The 23,327-nt window shown below is 43.8% G+C and overlaps 1 protein-coding gene across 1 annotated transcript in view; it reads left to right on the top strand.

Annotated features, from left to right (window-relative positions):
• Positions 1–10,590: 10,590 nt before the first annotated feature.
• The window catches only part of GABRA5 (gamma-aminobutyric acid type A receptor subunit alpha5), a 93,359-nt gene continuing 80,622 nt past the window's right edge, over positions 10,591–23,327 (top strand). The window contains exon 1 of the mRNA XM_040257044.1: positions 10,591–10,722. Within this exon, the coding sequence (XP_040112978.1) occupies positions 10,637–10,722 (86 nt within the window). The 5' untranslated portion in view covers positions 10,591–10,636. The remainder of the gene's footprint in view (positions 10,723–23,327) is intronic.

Genomic DNA, 23,327 nt, shown 5'->3' with positions numbered 1-23,327 from the left:
GGAGTAGGAAATGACAACCAACTTCAGTATTCTTATCTGGAAAATTTCATGGACCAAAGAGCCTGGCAGGTTACAGTTCATAGGGTCTCAAAGAGTCAGACACGACTGTACAACTGAGAACACGCACACACGTACAAGCAAACTACATAATATTACCAAAGAAATTAAAGACTTAAATAAATGCAAAACATTCTACTTTCAGTGACTGGAATACTCAATATTTCTAGGCTGTCCATTCTATCCAAAAGAATCTGCAGATTTAAAGCTGTTCCTATCAAAATCTTGATGACATTTTTTTGCAGAATTACAGAAACATTTTCTTAGTTTCAGATGAATCTCAAGGAAATATGAGTAGCTAAACAATTTTCAAAAAGCAAAACAAAGAAAAATGAAATTTGAGGACTCACACCTACTGATTTGTAAACTTATTACAAGGCTACCATAATCAAAATAGCATAGTACTAGATAAAAGGCAGGGTAAAGAACCTAGAGAAAATTCCTTGCATTTATGGTCACATGACTTACCAAAGGATGCCAAGATCATTCTCTGAGGTAAAGAATGGGATTTTTTTTTTTTAAAAAATGGTGCTGGGAAAATTGAACATTCATATGCAAAACAATGAAGTTGAATTACAACCAAAGAACATATAAAAAAATGAACTCAGCACGGATCAAAGATGTCAACATAGAGTTAAAACTATAAAACTATCAGAAGAAAACAAGGTAAAAGTTCACGACTTTGAATTTGCCAATGATTACTTGAACATCAAAAGCACAGGCAACAGAAGAAAAAACAGGCAAACTGAACTTCATCACAATGAAAATTTTGTACATCAAAGGATAGTATCAACAGAGTAAAAAAAACATTTTCAAATTATATATCTGCTAAGGGATTAATACCAATATAATCCAACACCAAAAAGTCAAAAAACCCATTTCAAAAAGGGACAAAGCTCTTGAGAAGACATTTGAAAGAAGACATACAAATGTGCAACCAGCACATATAGATACTCAATATCACTATTAAGGAAAGGCAAAGCAAAGCAACAATAAGGTAACACTCTGCAAACCTATTAGGGTGCTGTCTCTCTGTATCTCACTGTCCACACTGTTCACTGAGCCCAGGGGAGGCAAGGTGTGATCTAAGAGGCTGGAAGGAGACTTGAGGAGCCCTAGTGAACTACAGACATGTTTATGCTCTCCTGGTTGATGCGGCAGACATAGCAGCAGACAAGCTATATTCTCTCACCTCATGGCTGACACAGTGGTCACAGCCTTGATGCAGCAGTAATATGCCACAGCTCTCTAGATGGAGCTCACCTGGAGGTCATACATACAATCTGTGACCAAGCGAGTACCTCGTGACGTGCGTGCTCCATGCTATAAATGATCTCAGCTGTTACAGAGTCAATATTTACAAAACCTGGTGTGAGGGAGCCTAAACACACCATCTTAACTAATTTGCTCTCTCCTCACAGGTGCCTATTAAGTAAAAACAAAATGAAAACAGAAGCAAACATTGTTGATTATTATGGGGAGACAAAACGTGCTCCACTGGAGAAGGGAATGGCAAACCACTTCAGTATTCTTGCCTTGAGAACCCCACAGGCAGGATGAAAAGGCAAAAAGATATCTCACTGAAAGATGAACTCCCCAGGTTGGTAGTGAAGAAGAGTGGAAAAATAACTCCAGAAAGAATGAAGACATGGAGCCAAAGCAAAAACAACATCCAGCTGGGGATGTGACTGGTGATGGAAGTAAAGTCTGATGCTGTAAAGAGCAATATGGCTTAGGAACCTGGAATGTTAGGCCCATGAATCACGGTAAATTGGAAGTGTTCAAACAGGAGATGGCAAGAGTGAACTTCAATATTTTAGGAATCAGCAAACTAGAATGGACTGGAATGGGCGAATTTAATTCAGAGGACCACTATATCTACTACTGTGGCCAAGAATCCCTTAGAAGAAATCGAGTAACCATCATAGTCAACAAGAGAGTCTGAAATGCAGTACTTGGTTAGAATCTCAAACATGACAGAATGATCTCTGTTCGTCTCCAAGGCAAACCATTCAATATCACAGTAATCCAAGTCTATGATCCAAAGAAGCTATAATGCCAAAGAAGCTGAAGTTGAACGGTTCTATGATGACCTACAAGACCTTCTAGAACTAACATGCAAAAAAGATGCCCTATCATCATAGGGGACTGGAATGCAAAAGTAGGAAGTCAAGAGATACCTGGAGTAACAGGCAAGTTTGGCCTTGGAGTACAGAATGAAGCAGGGCAAAGGCTAACAGAGTTTTGCCAAGAGAACACACTGGTCATAGAGCACATCTTCCAGCAACACAGGAGATGACTCTACACATGGACATCACCAGATGGTCAACACTGCAATCAGACTGATTATGTTCTTTGCAGCCAAAGATGGAGAAGCTCCATACAGTCAGCAAAAACAAGACTGGGAGGTGACTGTGGCTCAGATTATGAAATCCTTACTACAAAATCCAGACTTAAACTGAAGAAAGTAGGGAAAACCACTAGACCATTCAGGTGTGACCTAAATCAAAATCCCTTACGATTACACAGTGGAAGAGACAAACTGATTCAAGGGATGGATCTGATACAGTGCCTGAAGAATTATGGATGGAGCTTCATGACATTGTACAGGAGGCAGGGATCAAGACCATCCCCAAGAAAAAGTAATGCAAAAAGACAAAATGGTTGTCTGAAGAGGGCTTACAAATAGCTGAGAAAAGAAGAGAAGCGAAAGGCAAGGAGAAAAGGAAAGATGTTCCCATTTGAATGCAGAGTTCCAAAGAATAGCAAGGAGAGATAAGAAAACCATCCTCAGTGATCAATGCAAAGAAATAGAGGAAAACAATAGAATGGGAAAGTTTAGAGATATCTCCAAGAAAATTAAAGATAATAAGGGAACATTTCATGCAGAGATGGGTAAAATAAAGGACAGAAATGGTATGTACCTAACAGAAGCAGAAGATATTAAGGAGAGGTGGCAAGAATACTCAGAAGAACTATGCAAAAAAGATCTTAATGACCCAGATAACCATGATGGTGTGATCACTCACTTAGAGCCACACATCCTGGAGTGTGAAGTCAGGTGGGCTTTAGAAAGCATCAGTATGAACAAAGCTAGTAGAGGTGATGGAATTCCAGCTGAGCTGATTCAAGTCCTAAAAGATGATGCTGTTAAAGTGCTGCACTAAATATTGACAGCACATTTGGAAAACTCAGCAGTGGCCGCAGGTCTTTCCAGAGGTGTTTTGATTCCAATCCCAAAGAAAGGCAGTGCCAAACAACGCTCAAACCATGGCACAGTTGCACTCATCTCACACGCTAGGAAATTAATGCTCAAAATTCTCCAGATGAGCTTCAACAGTACATGAAATGAGATCTTCCAGATGTTCAAGCTGGATTTAGAAAAGGCAAAGGGGCCAGAGATCAAATTGTCAACATCTGTTGGATCATAGAAAAAGCAAGAGAGTTTCAGGAAAACATCTACTTTTGCTTTACTGACTATGCCAAAGCCTTTGACTGTGTGGATCACAACAAACTGGAAATTTCTTGAAGGTATGGGTATACCAGACCACCTTACCTGCCTCCTGAGAAACTTATATGCAGTTCAAGAAGAAACAGTTAGAAGCAGACATGGAAAAATGAATTGGTTCCAAATTGGGAAAGGATTACAATCAAGGCTGTATATTTTCACCTTGCTTATTTATCTTATACGCAAAATATATCACACAAAATGCTGGGTTGGATGAAGCACAAGCTGGAATCGAGATTGCCATGAGAAATATCAATAATCTCAAATATGCAGATGACACCACCCTTATGGCAGAAAGCACAGAGGAACTGCAGTGCTTCTTGATGAAAGAGAAAGAATAGAGTGAAGAAGCTGGTTTAAAGCTCAACATTCAGAAAACTAAGATCATGGCATCTGGTCCCATCACTTCATGGCAAATAGATGGGGAAACAATGGAAACAGTGAGAGATTTTATTTTCTTGGGCTGCAAAATCACTGCAGATGGTGACTGCAGCCATGAAATTAAAAGATACTTGTTTCTTGAAAGAAAAGCTGTGACAAACTTAAACTGCATGTTAAAAAGCAGAGACATCACTTTGCTGACAAAGGTCTGTATAGTCAAAGCTCTGGTTTTTCCAGTAGTCATGTATGGATGTGAGAGTTGGACTATAAAGAAAGCTGAGCACTGAAGAATTGATGCTTTTGAGCTGTGATGTTGGACAAGACTCTTGAGAGTCCCTTGGACTGCAAGGAGATCCAACCAGTCCATCCTAAAGGAGATCAGTCCTGGGTGTTCATTGGAAGGACTGATGCTGAAGCTCCAATACTTTGGCCACCTGATGCGAAGAACTGACTCACTGGAAAAGACCCTGATGCTGGGAGGGATTGACGGCGGAAGGAGAAGGGGATGAGAGGATTAGGTGTTTGGATGGCATCACTGAGTTGATGGCCATGACTTTGAGCAGGCTCCGGGAGTTGGTGATGGACAGGGAGGCCTGGTGTGCTGCCACGGGGTTGCAAAGTCAGACATGACTAAGTGACTGAACTGAAATGTAAATTTTATATTATGTACATTTTATCACAATTTAAAAAGTAGGTTTCTGACTGTTAAAGTAAAAGTTAACTGATTAACTATGTAGAAGTGTGACAACACCAGAAAATAGGGCAGCAAACAATATACAAGTATACGGTTGTGAGATTCATATACTACACGTGAAACGGCATACATCACTTACAGGAAGGTATAGATGCTGTTAGTGGTAGAGAATGTGCCTGCCAATGCAGGAGACATAAGAGACGTGGGTTTGATCCGTGGATCGGGATGATCCCCTGGAGGAGGGCATTGCAACCCACTCCAGTATTCTAGCCTGGAGAATCCCATGAAGAGAGGAACCTGGCAGGCTATGGTCCATAGGGTTGTAGAGTCTGACACGACTGAAGTGACTTAGCGTGCATGCCTATTAATTTAGAGATTTCTATTTCCAACCTTGGCGAAACTAATAAAACAAAACAAATAGATGTAACTAACAAGCCAGTAAAGAAGATAAAATGGAATCCAAAACAAAGACTTATGTGCTTCTATTTGCCAGGTAATGTAAGTGAAGGGGCCAGCCCAGGTGTAAAAACAGAAGAGACCATGTGGCTCTGAGGATCCCGTGCCTAGTATAAGTGGGTGACAGCTGGGGAGAAGGTGGTAATGTATATCCACTATTGCTAAATTTGACCTTAACTATTTTTCTTTTAAGAAAAGCCAAAAATCTATCTATTTATGCATTGAATAGCTATAATTCATCTATTCATCTAGATGCAATTAATTTATGAATAGAATTATTCATCTATGTTTCATTGATTCATGTGAAATCTTCTGGTATTTAAGTTGTCTTTATTTTAAAATAGCGCCGACTAATTAAACACATCTGTAGTCTACATATAGCCTTCAGATAACTAATATGATAACTCTAATTTAAATAAAGTGAACAATAAAAGGAATCAATGATGGACTAAAAATATAGAGTGTGATTTCTGTGAATGGAACATTTATCAGTTAATGTGCCCCATACCTTCCTACTTTCGTTCCTCCTCTTACTTTTACCTTTTTCTGATATTTTCTTTCCAATTTCTTTTTCAAAATCCAAATCAACTGCCATCTTTTCCCAGGAATTTTGTTTCTTCTTCTAGTCAGAACTGACATTTCTGTTTCCTTAACAGTCAAGACCCTCTTGCTTGGGCAAAGCACTAATAAATCCACTTGGAGTACATGTGAATCAATGTGCTTATGATTCCATTAATGAAAAAACTCAAAACATTTATTAAATTTCCCCGACAGACTGGACCTGCAACGTTCATTCATGCTTTTGGCCTAAATTTGTCTCTTCCCAACACTTTTTCTGTATACAGCCGCTATGAGGAATCTGTTCTGGAACATGTACTTCCCTGACCAAGGAAACTTCAATGACTCCTTCCCTGCAAGAAGTTGATTCCTTGGCTCCACAGTTTTTGTCTTCCAGTACCTGACTCATCTTATCTCTTGCTATCTTTACCCTGCACTTCAATTTTCCTAAATACTAAATCACACAATTCAATGAATTGACTCTCAGCTCTCAGCTTAGAAGACTCTCCAACTTCTCACTAAGCTCTGCTTCCTCATGGCAATACTGTTTTTTGTTTGTTTGTTTGTTTGTTTAGCCATCTCTACTCCACCTACTGCCACAAACAGCCTAGCTGTGCTGCCTCTGTTCTGGGTGGGATAGAGGGTGCCCACCCATCACCCAGCTTCCCCAGGTTCAGCTATTTTAGTCTCTCACTTGGAAGCTCTTATGGAGACTGGTCCAACCCAAGGTTATGTGGAACTGTAGTGCCCTCTACTGCTTTCCAGAACCATGAGTACTTTGCTTTCTGTCATTCAGCACAAGGGAAAATACTAATAGAACAAATGGGAATTAAGTGGATAGACCATCATTTCCCAGGGCAAACACTGAATTTCGTATTAAAACAAATATTATGAAATGCTAATAGATATTCTTCTAACATGTGAATTTCCATAAGGTATGCCTTATTATTTTACTATGCTATCAGGTCCAATGTAAGGCTTTTATATGTTCATAAATATTAAGAGACGGGGTTATCATTTCATCACATGGAGAAATTAAGTATTTAAGCCACATGGTTAAATAAAATTTAAAGATTAGCTCTCAATAAACATAATTTCCATGTGTTCAATAATATGCATTGACATTAGACTGATAGGGAAAAGATGCAAAGTTTAAAAATAATTCATGAAAAGAACATAAATTCAGTAAAGTATTATTATTAAAAATCAGTATCTGTAACTCTCACTAATACAAAATAATCCCTGGTTTATCTACATTTATTTGCAAAAATTACTAAATGATTTCCTTTGGTAATCTCTAAGGCTTTAAATTCACTAGTTATTTGAACTCTTTGATTTGCCTTATGTTGTTTAATATTGGGAAAATAGTAATTATCACTGGTATCTCTAAACTTAGAATTCTAACACTTAATAGGTTACAATTATATTGATTTTTATTGCTTTTAATTTAATGATTTTGATTGTCAATGAGCTTTATCTTAGTGATATGATTTTTGAGTAATTAGAAAATGAAGAAATGTCTGTGTTCAATTTATTCATTTTAGCATCAGAAAAGCCTTTCAAATAAGCATCTTATCTAATTTATATTTCATGCAGAATCACTGGAATCAGAGCTATTTAATACTATGACTAAGTGTATACCCAGAATAACACTTCCTTATATTTGGAGCATTTATGTATTTTTATGTCCTATTTCTGAAATACATCTAGAAGCTGCTATTTTTAGAAAATCTTAGAATTTTTGGCATGTACAAAAGTACCAGCAGTTAGCTTAGATTTGGACTGCGTTGTATTAAACAGAACTAAGGATAGTGTGACTTCACACATTGAATGCTTAAAGATCTTTTCTGGAGGAGAGTTAGAAATTTGCCCTTCTCACAATTATTCTGTCAAGAGTGACTGTAAACAATTCAGTCTTTTGACTCTGACTCTCAAAGTCTTTCTTTGTCTTTCGTCAGAGTATGACAAAAGACATAGAAATGATAACACACTGCTCATCAGGTTCTTGCTGGGTTTATTTAAATATTGAACATCTCCCCCTGGGTGTTCTCATAGCCAGGAGGCATCCGGTCCGGAGAAAATCAGACGCTGCCCTCTTAAAACCAGAACTGTGCTTGCTTTGCTTCCCTATCGTGCCCAAGCCTCATTTGTGCCAGCCAGCCTCAGCCCTCAGAGTAGGCACGCAGAGGCAGAGACGAACATGACCGCAATAATGAAATTTCACGTGTTCGTGGGTGCGGGAGGTAACGCCCTACAGCGGAATTCACGTCCGATACCCACTCACAAGTCTGCAGACCCTAAGTCCTTTTGTCACTGACAAGAAGGCTTCTTGTCCAGAAAGGGAACTTTCCAGCCTCCCCAAATGTACAGAGCAATTAGGTAAGCGTTTAATTCTAATTAATCCATTTTACTGACTTTCCTTCCCATAGCAATGAATTACAATTTTTTAAAAAGTAGCCTCAGAGGCCAGTTTCTTCCTATGGAGAGTAGGAGCTGCAGACACAGGGGCCTGCGTGGAGGAGGACTGAGGCAGGACTTAGGCCCGGCCAGAAAGGCGCTCAGGGCTGGTCCTGAGACAGGAAAGCTCTCGGCGCCCCGGCCTTAGGCGCCTGCCTGGACACCCCCTTTCCATCTCAGCCCTAAGAAGAGGGACACGAGGCACCGAGACACTCCCGCGGGCTACCAAGAAACTTCATCAGAATCGTGGCCTGTCCCAGAGCTGGCCAAGCCGGGGACCCCGAACGACCCCCCTTCCTCGCAACCGGCCCGGGGCCAGGGCGCGTTCGGTGAGAGTCTGGCGGCCTCTACCGGAGCGCCTCCGCAGAGGAGCGTTTCTCAGAGCCGGAGCCGACATGTAGCGCTCGGGCGAGGTGAGAGCGCGCGCCGGCGCGCCGGGGGCGCCGGGGGCTCTGCAGCGGGGCGGCGCGCGGCCTCGGGCGCGGAGCTGAGCCGCAGGGCGGCGGCGGGAGCGCGGGGGTGCCCGAGGCGCTCGGCCCGGGAGCACCGGGGAAGTTCGCGCTGGCGGCATGGGGCGGTGACGCCGCACCGGCCTCCGCGCCTGCCAGCCGGGGAGAGCAGACGGGGGAGGAGGATGCGCCCTCGCCGACGGCTCGCCTTCCCGGGCCGGCGCGCGGGGTAAGCCCGGGCGCGCTGGACCGGGGCCGTGGGGTCAGGAGCTGCCGGCGGCGGCGGGAGGGCAAGCGGCGCCGGCTCGGCCCGCTTGCCTCTCCTCGAGGCTGCCTGGCTCGGGGAGGGCGGTGGAGGCAGGCGGGGCGCCGCGGGCGGCCGGGAGCGCAAACTTTCCCCCGGCGACTGCGGAGGCGCCACCACCCGCGGGAGGGCAGGGGCGTCCAGAGCAGCGCGGCGCCGCCGGACGGGGCGCCGGGGCGCAGGACCCACGGACCTGCCGGTAGGAACTGGGGCACGAGGCTCCCTCCGCGGTCACCGGAGCCGAGGGCCGAAAACGCCCCCCGGGGGCCCCGCCAGCCGCCGGGCTCCGAGGCGCGGCGGGCTGGGCGCTTCCTGCAGGGTGGGCGCGGGCTCAGGCTCGAGACTGGAGGCGGGGGCGCGAGCGGGTCGCTCTGGCGGCTCGAGGCCGGGAGACACGGAGCCGACGCTGCACCGCGCGCTCCGGGCCGAGGAGGAAAGCGCCGCGCGGCAGGACGCTCCGCTCGGACCCGGGGCGGCAGCAGGGCAGGTCTGCCGGGGCCAGAAGCGAGCCGGGGAGGGTGGGCAAACGGTTGGCGCTGGGAGCGCCGCTGCGGACCGGGCGGGCGGCCGACTCTACCCGGCCGCGGGCGCCCGGGCGCGGAGGCTGCAGCTCTGCAGTGCCACCCCCGCGCCCGCGAGCCCCCGCGGCGGTCCCGGGACCGTGGGAGCCAGGCTGTCTTTAGGGGTCCCGACTCCCCCAAAGCCTGGTCCAGACTGTCACCAGGCTGAGGGCGGCAGGAGGTGCCGCCCGGGTTTCCCGCATGCAGCGCCGCGTGCTCGCCGCCGGGACTCCGGCCCGGGTTTGGGGAGCAGCCCCTGGACGCACCCAGGCAATCCCCGCCCTGCCTTTCTCTACTCGAGGGCCTTGGTTTCGGAGGTGGAAGTACCTGTTGTGTGTTTCTCTTTTCTGGAGTTGGCCTGGGGTCTCCTCGGGAAAATGTTGCTTTTGAACACGCTGTGCTCCTTTATGATGTCTATCCATTTGCGTTATGCGCATATTGAGAAATATATCCCTTCTCTAGGGTTAGTTGCAAAGCCCAGGGATTGTGCCTGCTTGGGTTTCAAATGCATTAATTAGGGCCCACCATATAACCCAGAGCCGAGAGACTTTCCAAAATGCAGTGATTACTAAGTTCTTTAGTCATGGGGACAGATTGCTGAGAAAGTGGCAGCCTTCTTTTATAAGCAGTTCTTATATTGCCGTGATCTTGCAGAAGACCTGTTTAAATGTGCCTTTTTTTCCCCTCTTTCCACATACTTTCTCATAGCACCTTGCAGAACAAGGAGTAGCTTGCTGGCTTTGACGTGTGGCAAATATTTCAGAAAGGTAAAATTATTCCACTTGTGGATTTGACAGATGTAAAATACAGTTAGATAACTTCAGGCATTGATTCTAATAATAGGACTAGAGGGTCATTTGATCACATGGAAAAAGTAAAACAAAGAATTTGCGACATGGGAAAGATAAATTAGGAGAATGATTCCGCACCCTGAGTAAAGGTGAAAATCAAGCCTACTGTAATTTCTTTTTACACCCCAATTTACTGGCTAGTGAACACAGATAATTCCTGATATGGAGCTGTGATGGACAAGGACAGCCCGGCTCCTTTCTTTATGAATTGTGTGTGTTAGCAGTGTGATTTGATTCTAGGAACTGTTTCATGACGACATTCATGTTTATGTTTTTTCCCCTTTCAGCTTCAAGATCAAGGTGGAGAAAGGAATAGCTATTCTTCCAAATTCATCTGCTTCAGCTGTTATTCTTACTGGGAATGGACAATGGAATGTTCTCTAGCTTTATCATGATCAAAAACCTCCTTCTCTTTTGTATTTCCATGAACTTAGCCAGTCACTTTGGGTAAGTTATCATCTCTGCTTTGATTTTACAATTTTCAGGGCACATGTACCTTTTAGAAACTTTGCTGAGCAGTATATCAGCACACCCTCATTGGCCACCTTTGCAGTCCCACAGACTTATCAGAGTCCTTGCCTTACCCCACGCTTAATTCCGAGCAAGGCTGCTCCAAGTGTAAGGTCTCTGAAGTCAGTCAGAGAAAAGAGGCAGATTATGTTTTCAGAAGCGGAAGCCGAAGATGGTTTCAGAGTAAGCTGTGTTTCCTCCCACTCAAGTTAAAGCAGGATTCAAAAGCTGAACCTGCCTGAAGGACATTTATTGCTTGTTGGACAAAGCAGTGGGCAACATTCTTTGTCGTCCTTAGTTCCAAACAAACTAAGGATTGCCATCCTTAGTTCTGACAAGGACTTGCAGTGGTCCTGACTTGAGCCAAAGGCCTTGAACTGTGGCCATCGGAATGCAAACGCAGATAGCGGAAACTGCATGTGTCTGATGATCTGCAGGACCCCAGGGCATTTGGTGTTACCAGGGCCTTTAAGCTCTTTCATCTTGGCCTTTAGTCTCAGTGTTCTGATTCTAATAGTTTTTCATCAAACTAGTGATAACCCAGGGTCCTGACAAACTTCTTATGAGGTGCTGACTCTGTCCTCTTCTTCCCAAAATTGCTCTTGCTAACCCCAAGGATTGTAACTTGAAGTTGGTGGTGTGTTTATTCGATAAGTCGTATCCGACTCTTTGAACCCCTTGGACTATAGCCCGCGAGGCTCCTCTGTCCATGGGATTCTCCAGGCAAGAATACTGGAGTGGGTTGCAATTTCCTTCTCCAGCGGATCTTCCCCACCCAGGGATTGAACCTGTGTCTCTCTGTCTTGGCAGGCGGGCTCTTTACCCCTGAGCCAGCAAGGAGACCCCAACTTAAAGTTGGTGGAGTGTAATTAAGAAGTTAAATTTTAGGACAAAAATCGCCAAACACCCCTTACGTGAAAATCAGTGGTGAAGGTTGCCCTTGTGTGAATCTGCAGGGCACAGTGGCTCTGCAATACATCCCCACGAGTCAGCAGGAAGGAGGCCCCTCCAAAGTCCATGACCCTCTCTCTTTGTTCTCAGGACATTTTCTGTACTTCTGACATTCCCAGGTCTGTACAGACGAGAAAGCAGAGAGAGAGAGAGGTCTGTGACCATCCCCAGGTGTGTGGCTGGTACATGACAAAATGGGGCTGTGTTCCAGCTCCATCAGAGACTTGTCTGGCCCTCAGCACCGTGAAGGGGATGGAGTATGCATGCCTAGCCTCCTAGCCAGTCAAGGCGTTCCCTTGGGACAGAGTGTCGGTGGTTATTCTTACCTTGCTGCTCGTCTTGAAGGGGTACTTCCCTACTTGTGCCTTTGGTTTCCTGATCTGTTCAGTGAATGTCTTCCCTTCCAAGGGCTCTCCCTGCTGCTAAATCTTCTAGGATTTAACCATAGTGTTCCCACATACATCCTGCATACATCCCTCCTGCATGAGAAGTGTGTTTAGAAGTGAAATCAAACACAATATTTTAAATTTCCAAGTTAATACATTAGGTAAGTAGTTTGCTTACTGATATATTGCATACATTTATCAATATTTCAGATGTAAGAAATATGCTAGGATTGGAAACATGTATTTTTTCCCTAAGATTTTAGTTGAATATAATTCTGTGAATCTGCATATTCCATAGTCAAGAAGGTATTATGCTTACCTGGTGGATGAAAGTCTGAAGTATGAAAAAATGTGCATATGGAGTTTGGCCATTAGAAGCAACTGTACTTGATTTCCTACTCAATTTGATGACTTTCTGAGGTCATCTTCAAAATAGAGAGATAACTCTTAGTTTCTAGAAGCTAATACAGAACAAGTAGTAGAATAGCCCTTCATCTCCTTAGATAGTTAGTTGTCGGAGAAGTTTTGAACCTGTCAGATATAAGTTTAATAGTCCATCCTAAAATGACACCTACTAACTGCAGAAATTAATGAGACCCAGAATAGTATGTGAAAAAGGAAAATATCCTTAATTGCACCACACATACAATCATCCTTCCCATTCTGGTGTGTTTCTTCCCCTTGCTTCTATGCCTAGCTTTATACAGTTGGGATCATACTGTGTTTTCAGTTCTGTAGTTTTTGTGCTTTCTTCACACCAATACTTTGTTACCACAAAGTCTTAAAATGTATGATGTAAAATGGGCAAGTGTATTGCAGTGCATAAATGCTTTGTCACGGGCTACTTCCCTAATTAGGGGCGTTTGCATTGTTTCACATTGAGTTGTTTTCCTACATATCTGTGAACATATCCGTCCTACAATTGCTTTAAGTATTTGAGTTCATTTCTATTAGAAGATGTTTCTGTAAGTGGAATTTTACTCAGCTCCCCTGAGTGCTTTTAGCTCTTGGTTTTGTGCGTCCAGTTGCTTCTGGGGACCAAGATCTATAGCAAAGTGGGAAGTCAAGTAGGGTATGGTTTTCAGCAGAAGGCATCTTGACGTCTAGGGGCACAAGGCCCTATCGATTTCCCTTTTCATACAAGGCTCTTCTCACTTGGTTATTACTGTAAATGAGCTTAAGAATAATTTTGTCAAATTGCAAAGAAAGTTTCAGAACACTTACTTGATTTAAAATCTTGACAAAATAATATCTATTGCAATATGAGGTGACTGTTGTTACGTTGTCTGTTTTAGAGGACACTTAGGAGCTGAGCATCGTTAGCCCTGGCTTGCAGTCAGGGAGATGGGAGGAAAAGATGGCACTGGTGGGTTTACCATGCTGCTTGTGCTGGGGTTCTGTCCTCAGCCCTCCTCAGAGGGAACCTGCTGGGTGGTCCTGGTGTTCTCGTCTTGACTTCACATGGTTTGCATGGAAGGTCTTAGTCAGACTGACCTATAGAGGAAGGGGACATAATTTTGAAAGGAATTTTCTGCATCAGGGTAGAGAGAATTTTCCGTTCTGAGATTACAGAAAAAAAGAGCTTGGTAAGCTCTGTTATCTTCCTCCAAAGAAAGAGTTTATGTGATTTGTTCTAAAGAAAGGTGAACAGGGAAGCATGAAAGGCTGTAATTTGCACATTGTGGGACAGAAGAAATGTGGATACCTGTAAATACATAAAGAAAATCAGACAACTGGTGAAGGGTAAAGAGAGTGATAAGTAACTGCTCGCAGAGAGCAGAGGAAAGAGGCAGGATGCTTGTGCTTCTGTGCAATACAAAATCATACACTGTTTGCAAAAAACATGTGGATCTGGCAATCAGGAAATTTATGTGATGAGTAAAATGTATTTGGTGATTATATAAGATACGGTGAAATTGCTTTGAAAATATGAGTCTCGTGTCTTCTCCCTTTTATTTTCTAAATTTGATCAGAGCCACCAGTAGCTCATTTTCAGTAGCCTTTGTAATTCTTCTGTTAGTTTTAAGTTATATAACAGAGCATGAGTCAAGTGTATAACAGAGCAGAGACATATCTGACTGTCGGCCTTGTGTGATGTCACATTCAGAGGCATGGCATAATTGGAGGCGTTATAGTTATTTTAACCAGTAATCACACATACATGGTATAAAGACGCCAGCACAGAAATGATGTTTGTATCAATGTAAGGTCAAAACATAATTTAATCTGAAGTTACTTTATCATCATCTGAAAAATCATACTTTTCAGACTTGATCAGATCAGTGATAATTGCAAGATAAATTTGAGGATTATCAACTCAATAATATGGTGAAATCTGATTCCATTCATTTAGTAATATTAAACACTGTTTAGAGGTTTATCTATTAGAAAGTAAAAAATGCATTAGAATTTTATCACATGGGAGCTATCATTCAAATAGACTTTGGAAAACACTATTCTATAATTGGTAATTATAGGCAGGTTCTTGTAGAAGTGGCTTAAGAACAGGAACAGATAAGGTTCTTTATCTGTCTCCACAAGCATGCTAACCGGGACTGTTGGTTTCATGAAGAGGGTCTGTTCATACACGTTTTCAAGGACAGTTCTCTTCTCTTAACTAGAGCAGAAAGTGCACTCTCTCTGAGTCATTCATGTACTCACGATGTCTTTTTAAATGGCGAGAGGGAAATTCCCATATGGAAAGTTCTTCGTGCTTGTTACTGTAGAGTCACAAGACCAGGACTGATGGTCATCATGACAATTATAAAACCACAGAGAAGTGCTGTGAAGCAGATAGGACACTCACAGGTGAGGAGGCACTTACGTGGAGGCTGCAGGGATAGCCAGAGACCTTGCACATAGTAAACATTTCAGGTGACTAAGACCCTGTGCTGTGCTGTGCTTAGTCACTCAGTTGTGTTCAGCTCTTTGCGACCGCATGGACTGTAACCCACCAGGCTCCTCTGTCCATAGGGATTTTCCAAGCAAGAATATTGGAGTGGGTAGCCATTTCCTCCTCCAGGGGATCTTCCCTTCTACCCAGGGTCAAACCCAAGTGTCCCGCATTGCAGGTGGATTCTTTACCATCTGAGCCACCATGGAAGCCCAAGAATACTGGAAAGGGTAGCCTACCCCTTCTCCAGTGGATCTTCCTGACCCAGAATTGAACTGGGGTTTTCTACATTCCAGGAAAGCCTGACTAAGACCCTGCTACAGAGTAAGGCCAACATTTTTTTAAGGCACCAAAACAAAATACTTCCAAATTACCTGCTTAGAAACTTAAAACTGCTAAGCAAAGCTTAGATGGACAGTCAGCCAGAGTCGACCCCCCCAGCCCTGCTCTGGCCATCAGCTCCAAGATGAGTAACTGGCTTGGTTCAAGGGGTGAAAGAGAATGTAGGTGTTTGGATTTTTTTTTTTTACAAAGGTACAATTGCATAACATGCATATTTTAATTGGTGTGAAATTTCAAAGGAAAATATTAGAATCAAAAGTAGAATTCTAGTGGCAGCAACAATACTTTTAAGTGCTTACATGAGTACTTCTTCATTTCCAGAATGCATTTTCAAAAGAAATGTACTGTTTAATTTTCACAGAATCCTCTCTCTGTAGGTGAAAAGAGGGAAGGTGATAGAATACAGAGAAACATGTCTAAGTTTCATCATGGAAAAGTGGGAAAGTCAGGGTCCATCTCCAGGGCCTGAGCCTGCACCATCAATGCAGGACCTTCTCCAGAATGTCTGGATATTTAAGCTGCAACGAAAAGGGATAGAATGGGGGAAAATCTGTACATTGGAATCTTCTAACCTAGAACTCAAATAGCACTGCTCTAAAGATAGTCTTTCATAGCCTGAATAAAATCAAATGCAAAATATATACCATGAAATATGATGTAATAGAGAGGGAACCATGTTATAGGAAAATTAAGATATACAATGAAACAGACTTTAGCAGTTCATTGAAAATTCTGTTTTATTTGTATTTATTTAACACTTTATCTCAAGATCAAAAGGCAAACCTAAAAATAAATGAAACCCAGAAGCAGTTTCATTTTCACTTTTAACCACAGGAAGAAATTGGGCCATCACTCCATAATCAATTTAGTTCCTACTTCAGGGATGTAGGTATCATTTTGACAGAGGACAGTGAAGCTGTTCTTTGTGGCAGCAGTTACTAAGCCTGCCTGCAACTCAAGTTTCCTAATCTCCAAGTGAAAGTAATAACAGACCCTATGCCACAGGGTTGATGTGAAGGGTAAATGCATGTATGCTAAATGCAGAAACACAGCCAGGTAAGAAGGGAGTGCTAAGTCCAGGCTAGCACTGTTTTTCTGGGTATTGTGACCAAGAAGCGCCAAGGTTTGCTAGACTCATGGGCTGGGCACAGGAGAGTCCACAAGCTTAGTCCCATTGGCAGAGTCTCCCTTCTGTGTAAGGGTGCACATTCACAGTTATAGGTTCTGGATCGGGGTTTGGGCATTCTGCAGGATGGTGCCCTGCAGCTACGTCAGGGTCTATTGAGTCCTTCCTACATGCCAGGTACTGTCCTAGGTGCTGAAATCCTGTGATGGGCAGAGCAAAGCCTACCTTCCAGGAGGGCTCCTTCTGGTGCAGTAAGTAAACACATACTTATCAATTGGGTCACAAGGATTGCAGCGAAGGGTAATTCAGAGTAGGAGGTAGTGAGTGTGCTGGGAGATGTCCTCAGCAGGTGTCTGAAGAATGAGCCTATCTTGGTAGCAATGACCGGACAGTTGAGAGGAGCAGCAGAGGCAGGGTGACTGAAGAGGCCAGCTTGAGGATGGGGAAGGTTGGTGGGAGGCAGGGCCAGAGAGGCAGCGTGGGTGGGGGATAGTCAGATCGTCTGTAGGCCATGCGGGGTAGCACTGGGACAAGCAGTTGGCCGTTGAAGAGTGAAATCTGATCCCACTGAGACTTGACAGTAGAATGACAAACAGTAAAGCTGACTCTGGCTGTAAGTGGAGAGTAAAGTCAGAGTCTGGGTCGGGAGGCTTAGTAAAGGAGGGGTCAGGAAAGGCAGTCAAGAGGCAAAGGCAGTGTCCCAGGGGAGGGGCGTTTTGGCCAGCAGGATCGGTTGATGGGCTGCCATGAACATGAACGAACACCTGAAAAGGTGGTGGGTTCAATAGGCTGTTGTTGAGCTGGAAGAGACGGCAGGGGAGGAGGCTGCTGAGAATTATCAGTGCAGTTCTGGACCTGTGCGAGCTTTGTTAGATATCCAAGCAGCCAGGCAGGCCATTGGGCATACAGGTCTGGACTCAGAGAGAGAGAGAGAGAGAGAGAGAGAGTTTGGGACTGGAGACATGAACTTGAGAGAGAGATTTAAAGCCATTAGATTGAATGGGATCAATTAGAGATTGAGTTTAGACTGAAGGAGTGTCTCTAGACAGCCCTGGGAAATGCCAGGTTTAAGGAGAAGAGGCGGGGGAAGATAAGAAGAGGCTATGTCTTGCACTCTAAGAAGGGGATGGGCTCAGCTGAGGGCTGAGACTGGACCCACAGTTTTGGCACTGGGAGGAGCAGCTGCAGAGGATTTTACTGGGATGCTGGGTGAGGCGGGGGCAAGAGCAGGGCAGAGTGACAGCAGAGACCTTTGAGGAGATAGATCTTCAGTGAGAGGGCCTCTCTTCAGACGAGAGGCTGAGGATGGAGCAATACCTGAAGTGGAATATAGGATGAATGAGAGACTTTTCAAAGACCTGATGTAATTACTGATAGGGATGGTTAGGGAGGGAGGGAGACCCACGTGTAATAAGCACTGGGATGATTCATGTGCTTTATAACCACATTTGCGGAGCATCCAGTGCAGCTGGAGGACAGGAAGGGGATGAGACTCCGGAAGTCTGGGGTTAGATGACGGGGGTGTTGCCTGTAAGGCAGGCACCTGGGTCCTACCTTGCAGGTTGTAGGATTCTGAACCAGGCTGCAGTCGTGGGGACAAGAGTGGAACATCTACATGAAGCGTGGTGTGCAAGGGTGGGGTGGACTTGAGCTCTGTCTGGAGAGGTGATCGGCAGGACTGGGGCACTTTTGACGTGGAAGCCACCTAAGAGTTCTGGCATAAAGCTTTATGGGCACAACTTTATCCACATAAAGCACATGTGCCAATCAGTCCATATTTTCCATCATAAGAGGAAACAATTTAATTGGAAACTCGAGTTTTATTTTCATGTCTGGTTATATCCACCATGATATTTTAAAAATTTTACATATTTTAGCATAGTTAACTAAAGTGGTGTGCAATGGAAATTTGAGGAAAACATCACAAAACAGTGCCATTTAGAGGTACTTATTTAGTGAGCTTAAAGTAATGAGCGAATAAACTGAAGCTACTTTTCTCAGAAGTAACTATATACTGGAGAAAGAATGCAGAGAGAAATGCAGTTCCAGAAGACAGATAAGCTGCTGCGTAAAAGCAATTCTGTTCAAGTCCCAAAGTAAGTTCACATGAAAGCTGGTCTGCAGATGCAATTATCTATACCATTTTATGGAAATCGAAAATGACTGTCAGCATAAGCAGAGATCACAAGAAATGCATCACATATTGCCATCAATAGCACCATTTGTGGTACGAGACTCAAAAGATTTTTCTTCCCCAGAAGTGATGACATAACTGTTCAACTTGAACCATTTAAAATACTGAAATAAGGAGGCATCATCAAGCATCACTTGGTAAAGTGAAACACCTTTAAAGATGGACTCTACTGCGTAGTGTTATTATTACTAGTAGAGACATTCATACTGATAGAAAAGTTGCGTTGGAGTAAAGTTTCCTCAGAAACAAAAAGACTCTTAGATTTGACGAGTAATACCACTCTCCTCTTTCAGAGTAATGCATGGATTCTATTGCAGGTTTCACCCGCCCTGATACCTGGTTTTGGAGAAAGCTTTCTTGCGATCCTTGTCATGTTGCATTCAGATTGCTCCCTCCGCATTCCTCCCCAGCTCGCGTCAGAAACCCTGCTAATGGCCTGTCCATCCCACCTGTACAGCCCTGCGCGGCCTGAACACTGGCCCTCTCCACCTCCAGTCTTACCTCTGATAAGCCCATCATCCCGCAGGTGCCTGGGGCCACACGGAAAGACAGTGAGCCTGTTGAGGTGCTTTGCCTTTCCCACCACCTTCAGGCCAGATCCTGCAGGTGGAGCTTGTCACATGAATATGAACCCACACACAGGGCTCTTCTCACTAGGGTTCTTACATGCCCACCGCAAATGTCAATATTTTTCTTGTTTGTTTTTTTTTTTTAAATTTTTATTGGAGTATAGTTGATTGGTGTCAGACTTTATTTTTGGGGGCTCCAAAATCACTACAGATGTGACTGCAGCCATGAAATTAAAAGACGCTTACTCCTTGGAAGAAAAGTTATGGCCAACCTAGATAGCATATTCAAAAGCAAAGACATTACTTTGCCGACTAAGGTCCGTCTAGTCAAGGCTATGGTTTTTCCTGTGGTCATGTATGGATGTGAGAGTTGGACTGTGAAGAAGGCTGAGCACCGAAGAATTGATGGTTTTGAACTGTGGTGCTGGAGAAGACTCTTGACAGTCCCTTGGACTGCAAGGAGATCCAACCAGTCCATTCTGAAGGAAATCAGCCCTGGGATTTCTTTGGAAGGAATGATGCTAAAGCTGAAACTCCAGTACTTTGGCTACCTCATGAGAAGAGTTGACTCATTGGAAAAGACTCTGATGCTGGGAGGGATTGGGGTCAGGAGGAGAAGGGGACGACAGAGGATGAGATGGCTGGATGGCATCACTGACTCGACGGACGCGAGTCTGAGTGAACTCCGGGAGTTGGTGATGGACAGGGAGGCCTGGCGTGCTGCAATTCATGGGGTCACATAGAGTCAGACACGACTGAGCGACTGAACTGAACTGAACTGAACTGAACTGATAGTCGATTTACAATGTTGTGTTAGTTTCTGCTGTACAGCAAAGTGAATCAGTTATACATATATCTACTCTTTTATAGATTCTTCTCTCATATAGGTCATCACAGAATATTGAATAGAATTTCCCTTGCTATACAGTAGGTCCTTATTAGTTATCTGTTTTATATATAATAATGTGTATACATCAATCCCAATCTACCAGTGTATTTTCTTAGCGCCGCTACTCACAGACCCCTTCCTTTGGCTTGAGGCCTGATCTTAATCCTTGAAGGCTCAGGTCTGCTCTCCTTTCTTCTGGCCTCATACAAAGCTTGATCCCTCTACTTCCGGGTCCTAGGACGCCCTGCATTTAAGACTCCTGAAGCAATCATGTTCTTCAGGAATCCTCTGGGAGCATGGCCCATTCTTTTAGATCCAAAGGTTAGGGGTGCCACCTTTGTCATCGTCACAGTTCCCACCACAATGCCAGGCACACAGCAGACACCCACAGCGCCTTTGCTGAGCTGAGCTGCTGGGATGGTGAACGTCTGTGAAAATGTGATGAGAGAGGTGCGCTCTGGGGTCATTTGGAGTCACTCTGGAAGCTGGTTCACAGAGCAGCCTGTTTCCGACTTAGCTCTCTAGTCTTAAAACAGTCCCTCTCCCTTCTGACTTCACATGAAGATCACTTGAGAACCTTAAAAAATACCAGTGCCCATTCCTCCTAAGGCCAAGTCTCTAGGGTCTAGAAATTGGAAGAAGCTAATGCAAAAGTCACAGATTCAAATGCCCTGAAGACACCAGAGGTAAGACCACAGGGACAGGTGGGAAGTTTGCACAATTACTAGAGTTGAGGCTTTCTAAAGTCATGCTTATTTTTGTTCTGAAAACTGTGTGAAATAAACCCATTAGTGCACCACATTTCATGGCTGCCTATTCCCTACTCCACTTCGTCAGAAGTCCCTGAAAGACCCAGACCTTTAGGCCTGGCGGGGGCCATTCACGGCGTCTGAGGAAGTCCTTCCACCACCTGAGCAGCGGGTCCCATTTGTGTCCCTGCCCATGTCCCAACCATCACCTTCCCTCCTCAGCCTGGAACGTGGGGCTCAGCGTTCAAGCTTAGGGATCGAGTCCTTGTGCCTTTTGTATAGACGATGTAAAAAATGAGAATGTTTTAACGAGTGGTGGGATCTGTATTTCCTTTATTGTCCCTTTTCTGGAACATCAGTAATATGAACATGTTGCAGCTGTTTCATGGACATTATTTATAGAAAACATGCACTAACTATAAGAAAATGTTCAAATTTTCAGACAACCTAGTTTATTAATCCTGATACTGAAGGGAAAACTGCCAAATTTTTCAAGGATTTCTATTTTATATAAAATTGTTCTCAAAAATAATGCATCTAGTCTTAGGTCACAGAATCTGCTCCCTGCAAGAACAGAGCCTTCAGCTTGCCTTAGAAGTGTCTGTGTACTCACAGCTGACCTGAGGGCCGGCAGAGCTCTTTGGTTTTACTCAGAAGACGCAAGCTGAAGCCTGCTCCCTGTACCCCTGAGGGCTGAGGGTATCTTGTGTTTCCACCTGGAGGCCTTGTGGATTTGCTCACTGCATGGAATTGCTCACTGAAGGCACAGCTCGTATTTGTGTGTCATTTTGTTTTCCTAGCCCAAATGGAACAAAGCAAGCTGAAGTCACTCTGTATGTTAGAAGCAGTCTGTAAAAATTATACAGCTTGATATGCATGAGAAAGTTCACCAGGCCACGCTGAGAGTCTCCTGTATGCTGGCACACCATTTGCTTTCAGTAGTAAGGAGAGGCCTTCCTCTCCATAGCTGTGAAGACAGTGCACTTTGTAACCACCACTTACAAAGAAATGGTTTCTGAGAAGGATCTATGGACTGAGGAGGACTTACCAGTTGTTCACAAAAGGAACCTCACCTGCCCTGACAGGCATTTTTCAGGACTTCTAAAGAAACTATTTGTGACGTCCTAGGGCCTACCTTCAGTAAATACAGAGAAGAAATCATGGCAAATCCCCAGCCTGGCATCTATTTTTGCTTTTAAGACCACAGATAAATGCAAGAAACAGTTATAGCAAAAGAGGGCAAATGCTGAAATTCCTGCAAGGGTGTCTAGGGGGCAGCGCTCCTGGAGACATGATGGCACTAAGTGGTCTGTGGACATCTCCATGGTCTCTATCTGCTGACAGTCAAGACTATTCAGAGCAAATATAAGTTAAGAATATTTTCACAACAGATAGTGTAATAGTTTTTAAAATGTACTTGAAACATTAAGGTATGCTTTTTCTTTTTTGATTGTGACTTTTATATTTTTAATTAAGATAGAATTAATATGTAACATTGTGTAAATTTGGGGTATGTAGCATGTTGATTTGATACATTTATATGTTGCAACTTGATTACCACCTTAGCATTAGCTGACATCTCTGTCATGTCACCTAATTATTAAGTCATTTCCTTTTTGTGATGGAAACAAGATCTAGCCTCTTATTAACATTGAAGTTTATCACATAGTATTGTTAACTAGAATTACTTCCTTGTGCATTCGATTCCCCCAAATTATTTTTTTTCTAGTTGTAGGTTTGTAACCTTAAACAACATCTCCCAAATTCCATCATCCCAGCCCCTGGATACTCTCTGTTTCTATGAGTTGGCTATTTTAGATTTCACATACAAGGGATAGCTTTTTTCTGCTAGTTTGCATGCTCTCATCTCTCTTCTGTTAAAGAGCCAACCGGGACCTTCCAAAAATTGGACACTTGGACAAAACCTAGAATTGAGTAACCAAAGTGGTGATCATTGTGAGCTTCACGTGAAGTGGACATTGAGGCCAGACTTAGTTTGAGCAATAGTTGCTCTGTTGTTGCTCAGCTGGGCCCGTGCACAGACTTTCTTTCATAAATTTGGAGGACAGTGTTAAGGCCCTTCATCCTGACATTAAGTTTTCAAGACTGAGTGCTTTGTCTTCCTGTGTGAAACTACAATGGATGTCAGAGAAAAGGGAATTCAGTATTTTTAAATACTAAGTCACAGAGTAAAGAAAAAAAAATGTGTCTGTGGGCTCCAAAGGTACATAATTCAGTCTTTAACAGGACTGAATTTTAGGTTGTTAGAGCTTCAACTATATGCATTTTAATGGTGATGAGAAAATTAGATCCAAAGAACATTATAGTCGTTCATTCAAAAGGGAAACACTTTAGGCCATTAGAGGATTGATCTGTTTAGATGCAGTCGGTGAAAATGACCAATTTTCGAGAAGCGGGTGGGGCAGGCACACATCTGTGCTGC

Source organism: Oryx dammah, unplaced genomic scaffold (assembly GCF_014754425.2).
Source record: "Oryx dammah isolate SB20612 unplaced genomic scaffold, SCBI_Odam_1.1 HiC_scaffold_16, whole genome shotgun sequence".
NCBI lineage: Eukaryota > Metazoa > Chordata > Mammalia > Artiodactyla > Bovidae > Oryx > Oryx dammah.
This window is presented reverse-complemented; position numbering and strand designations above follow the sequence as displayed.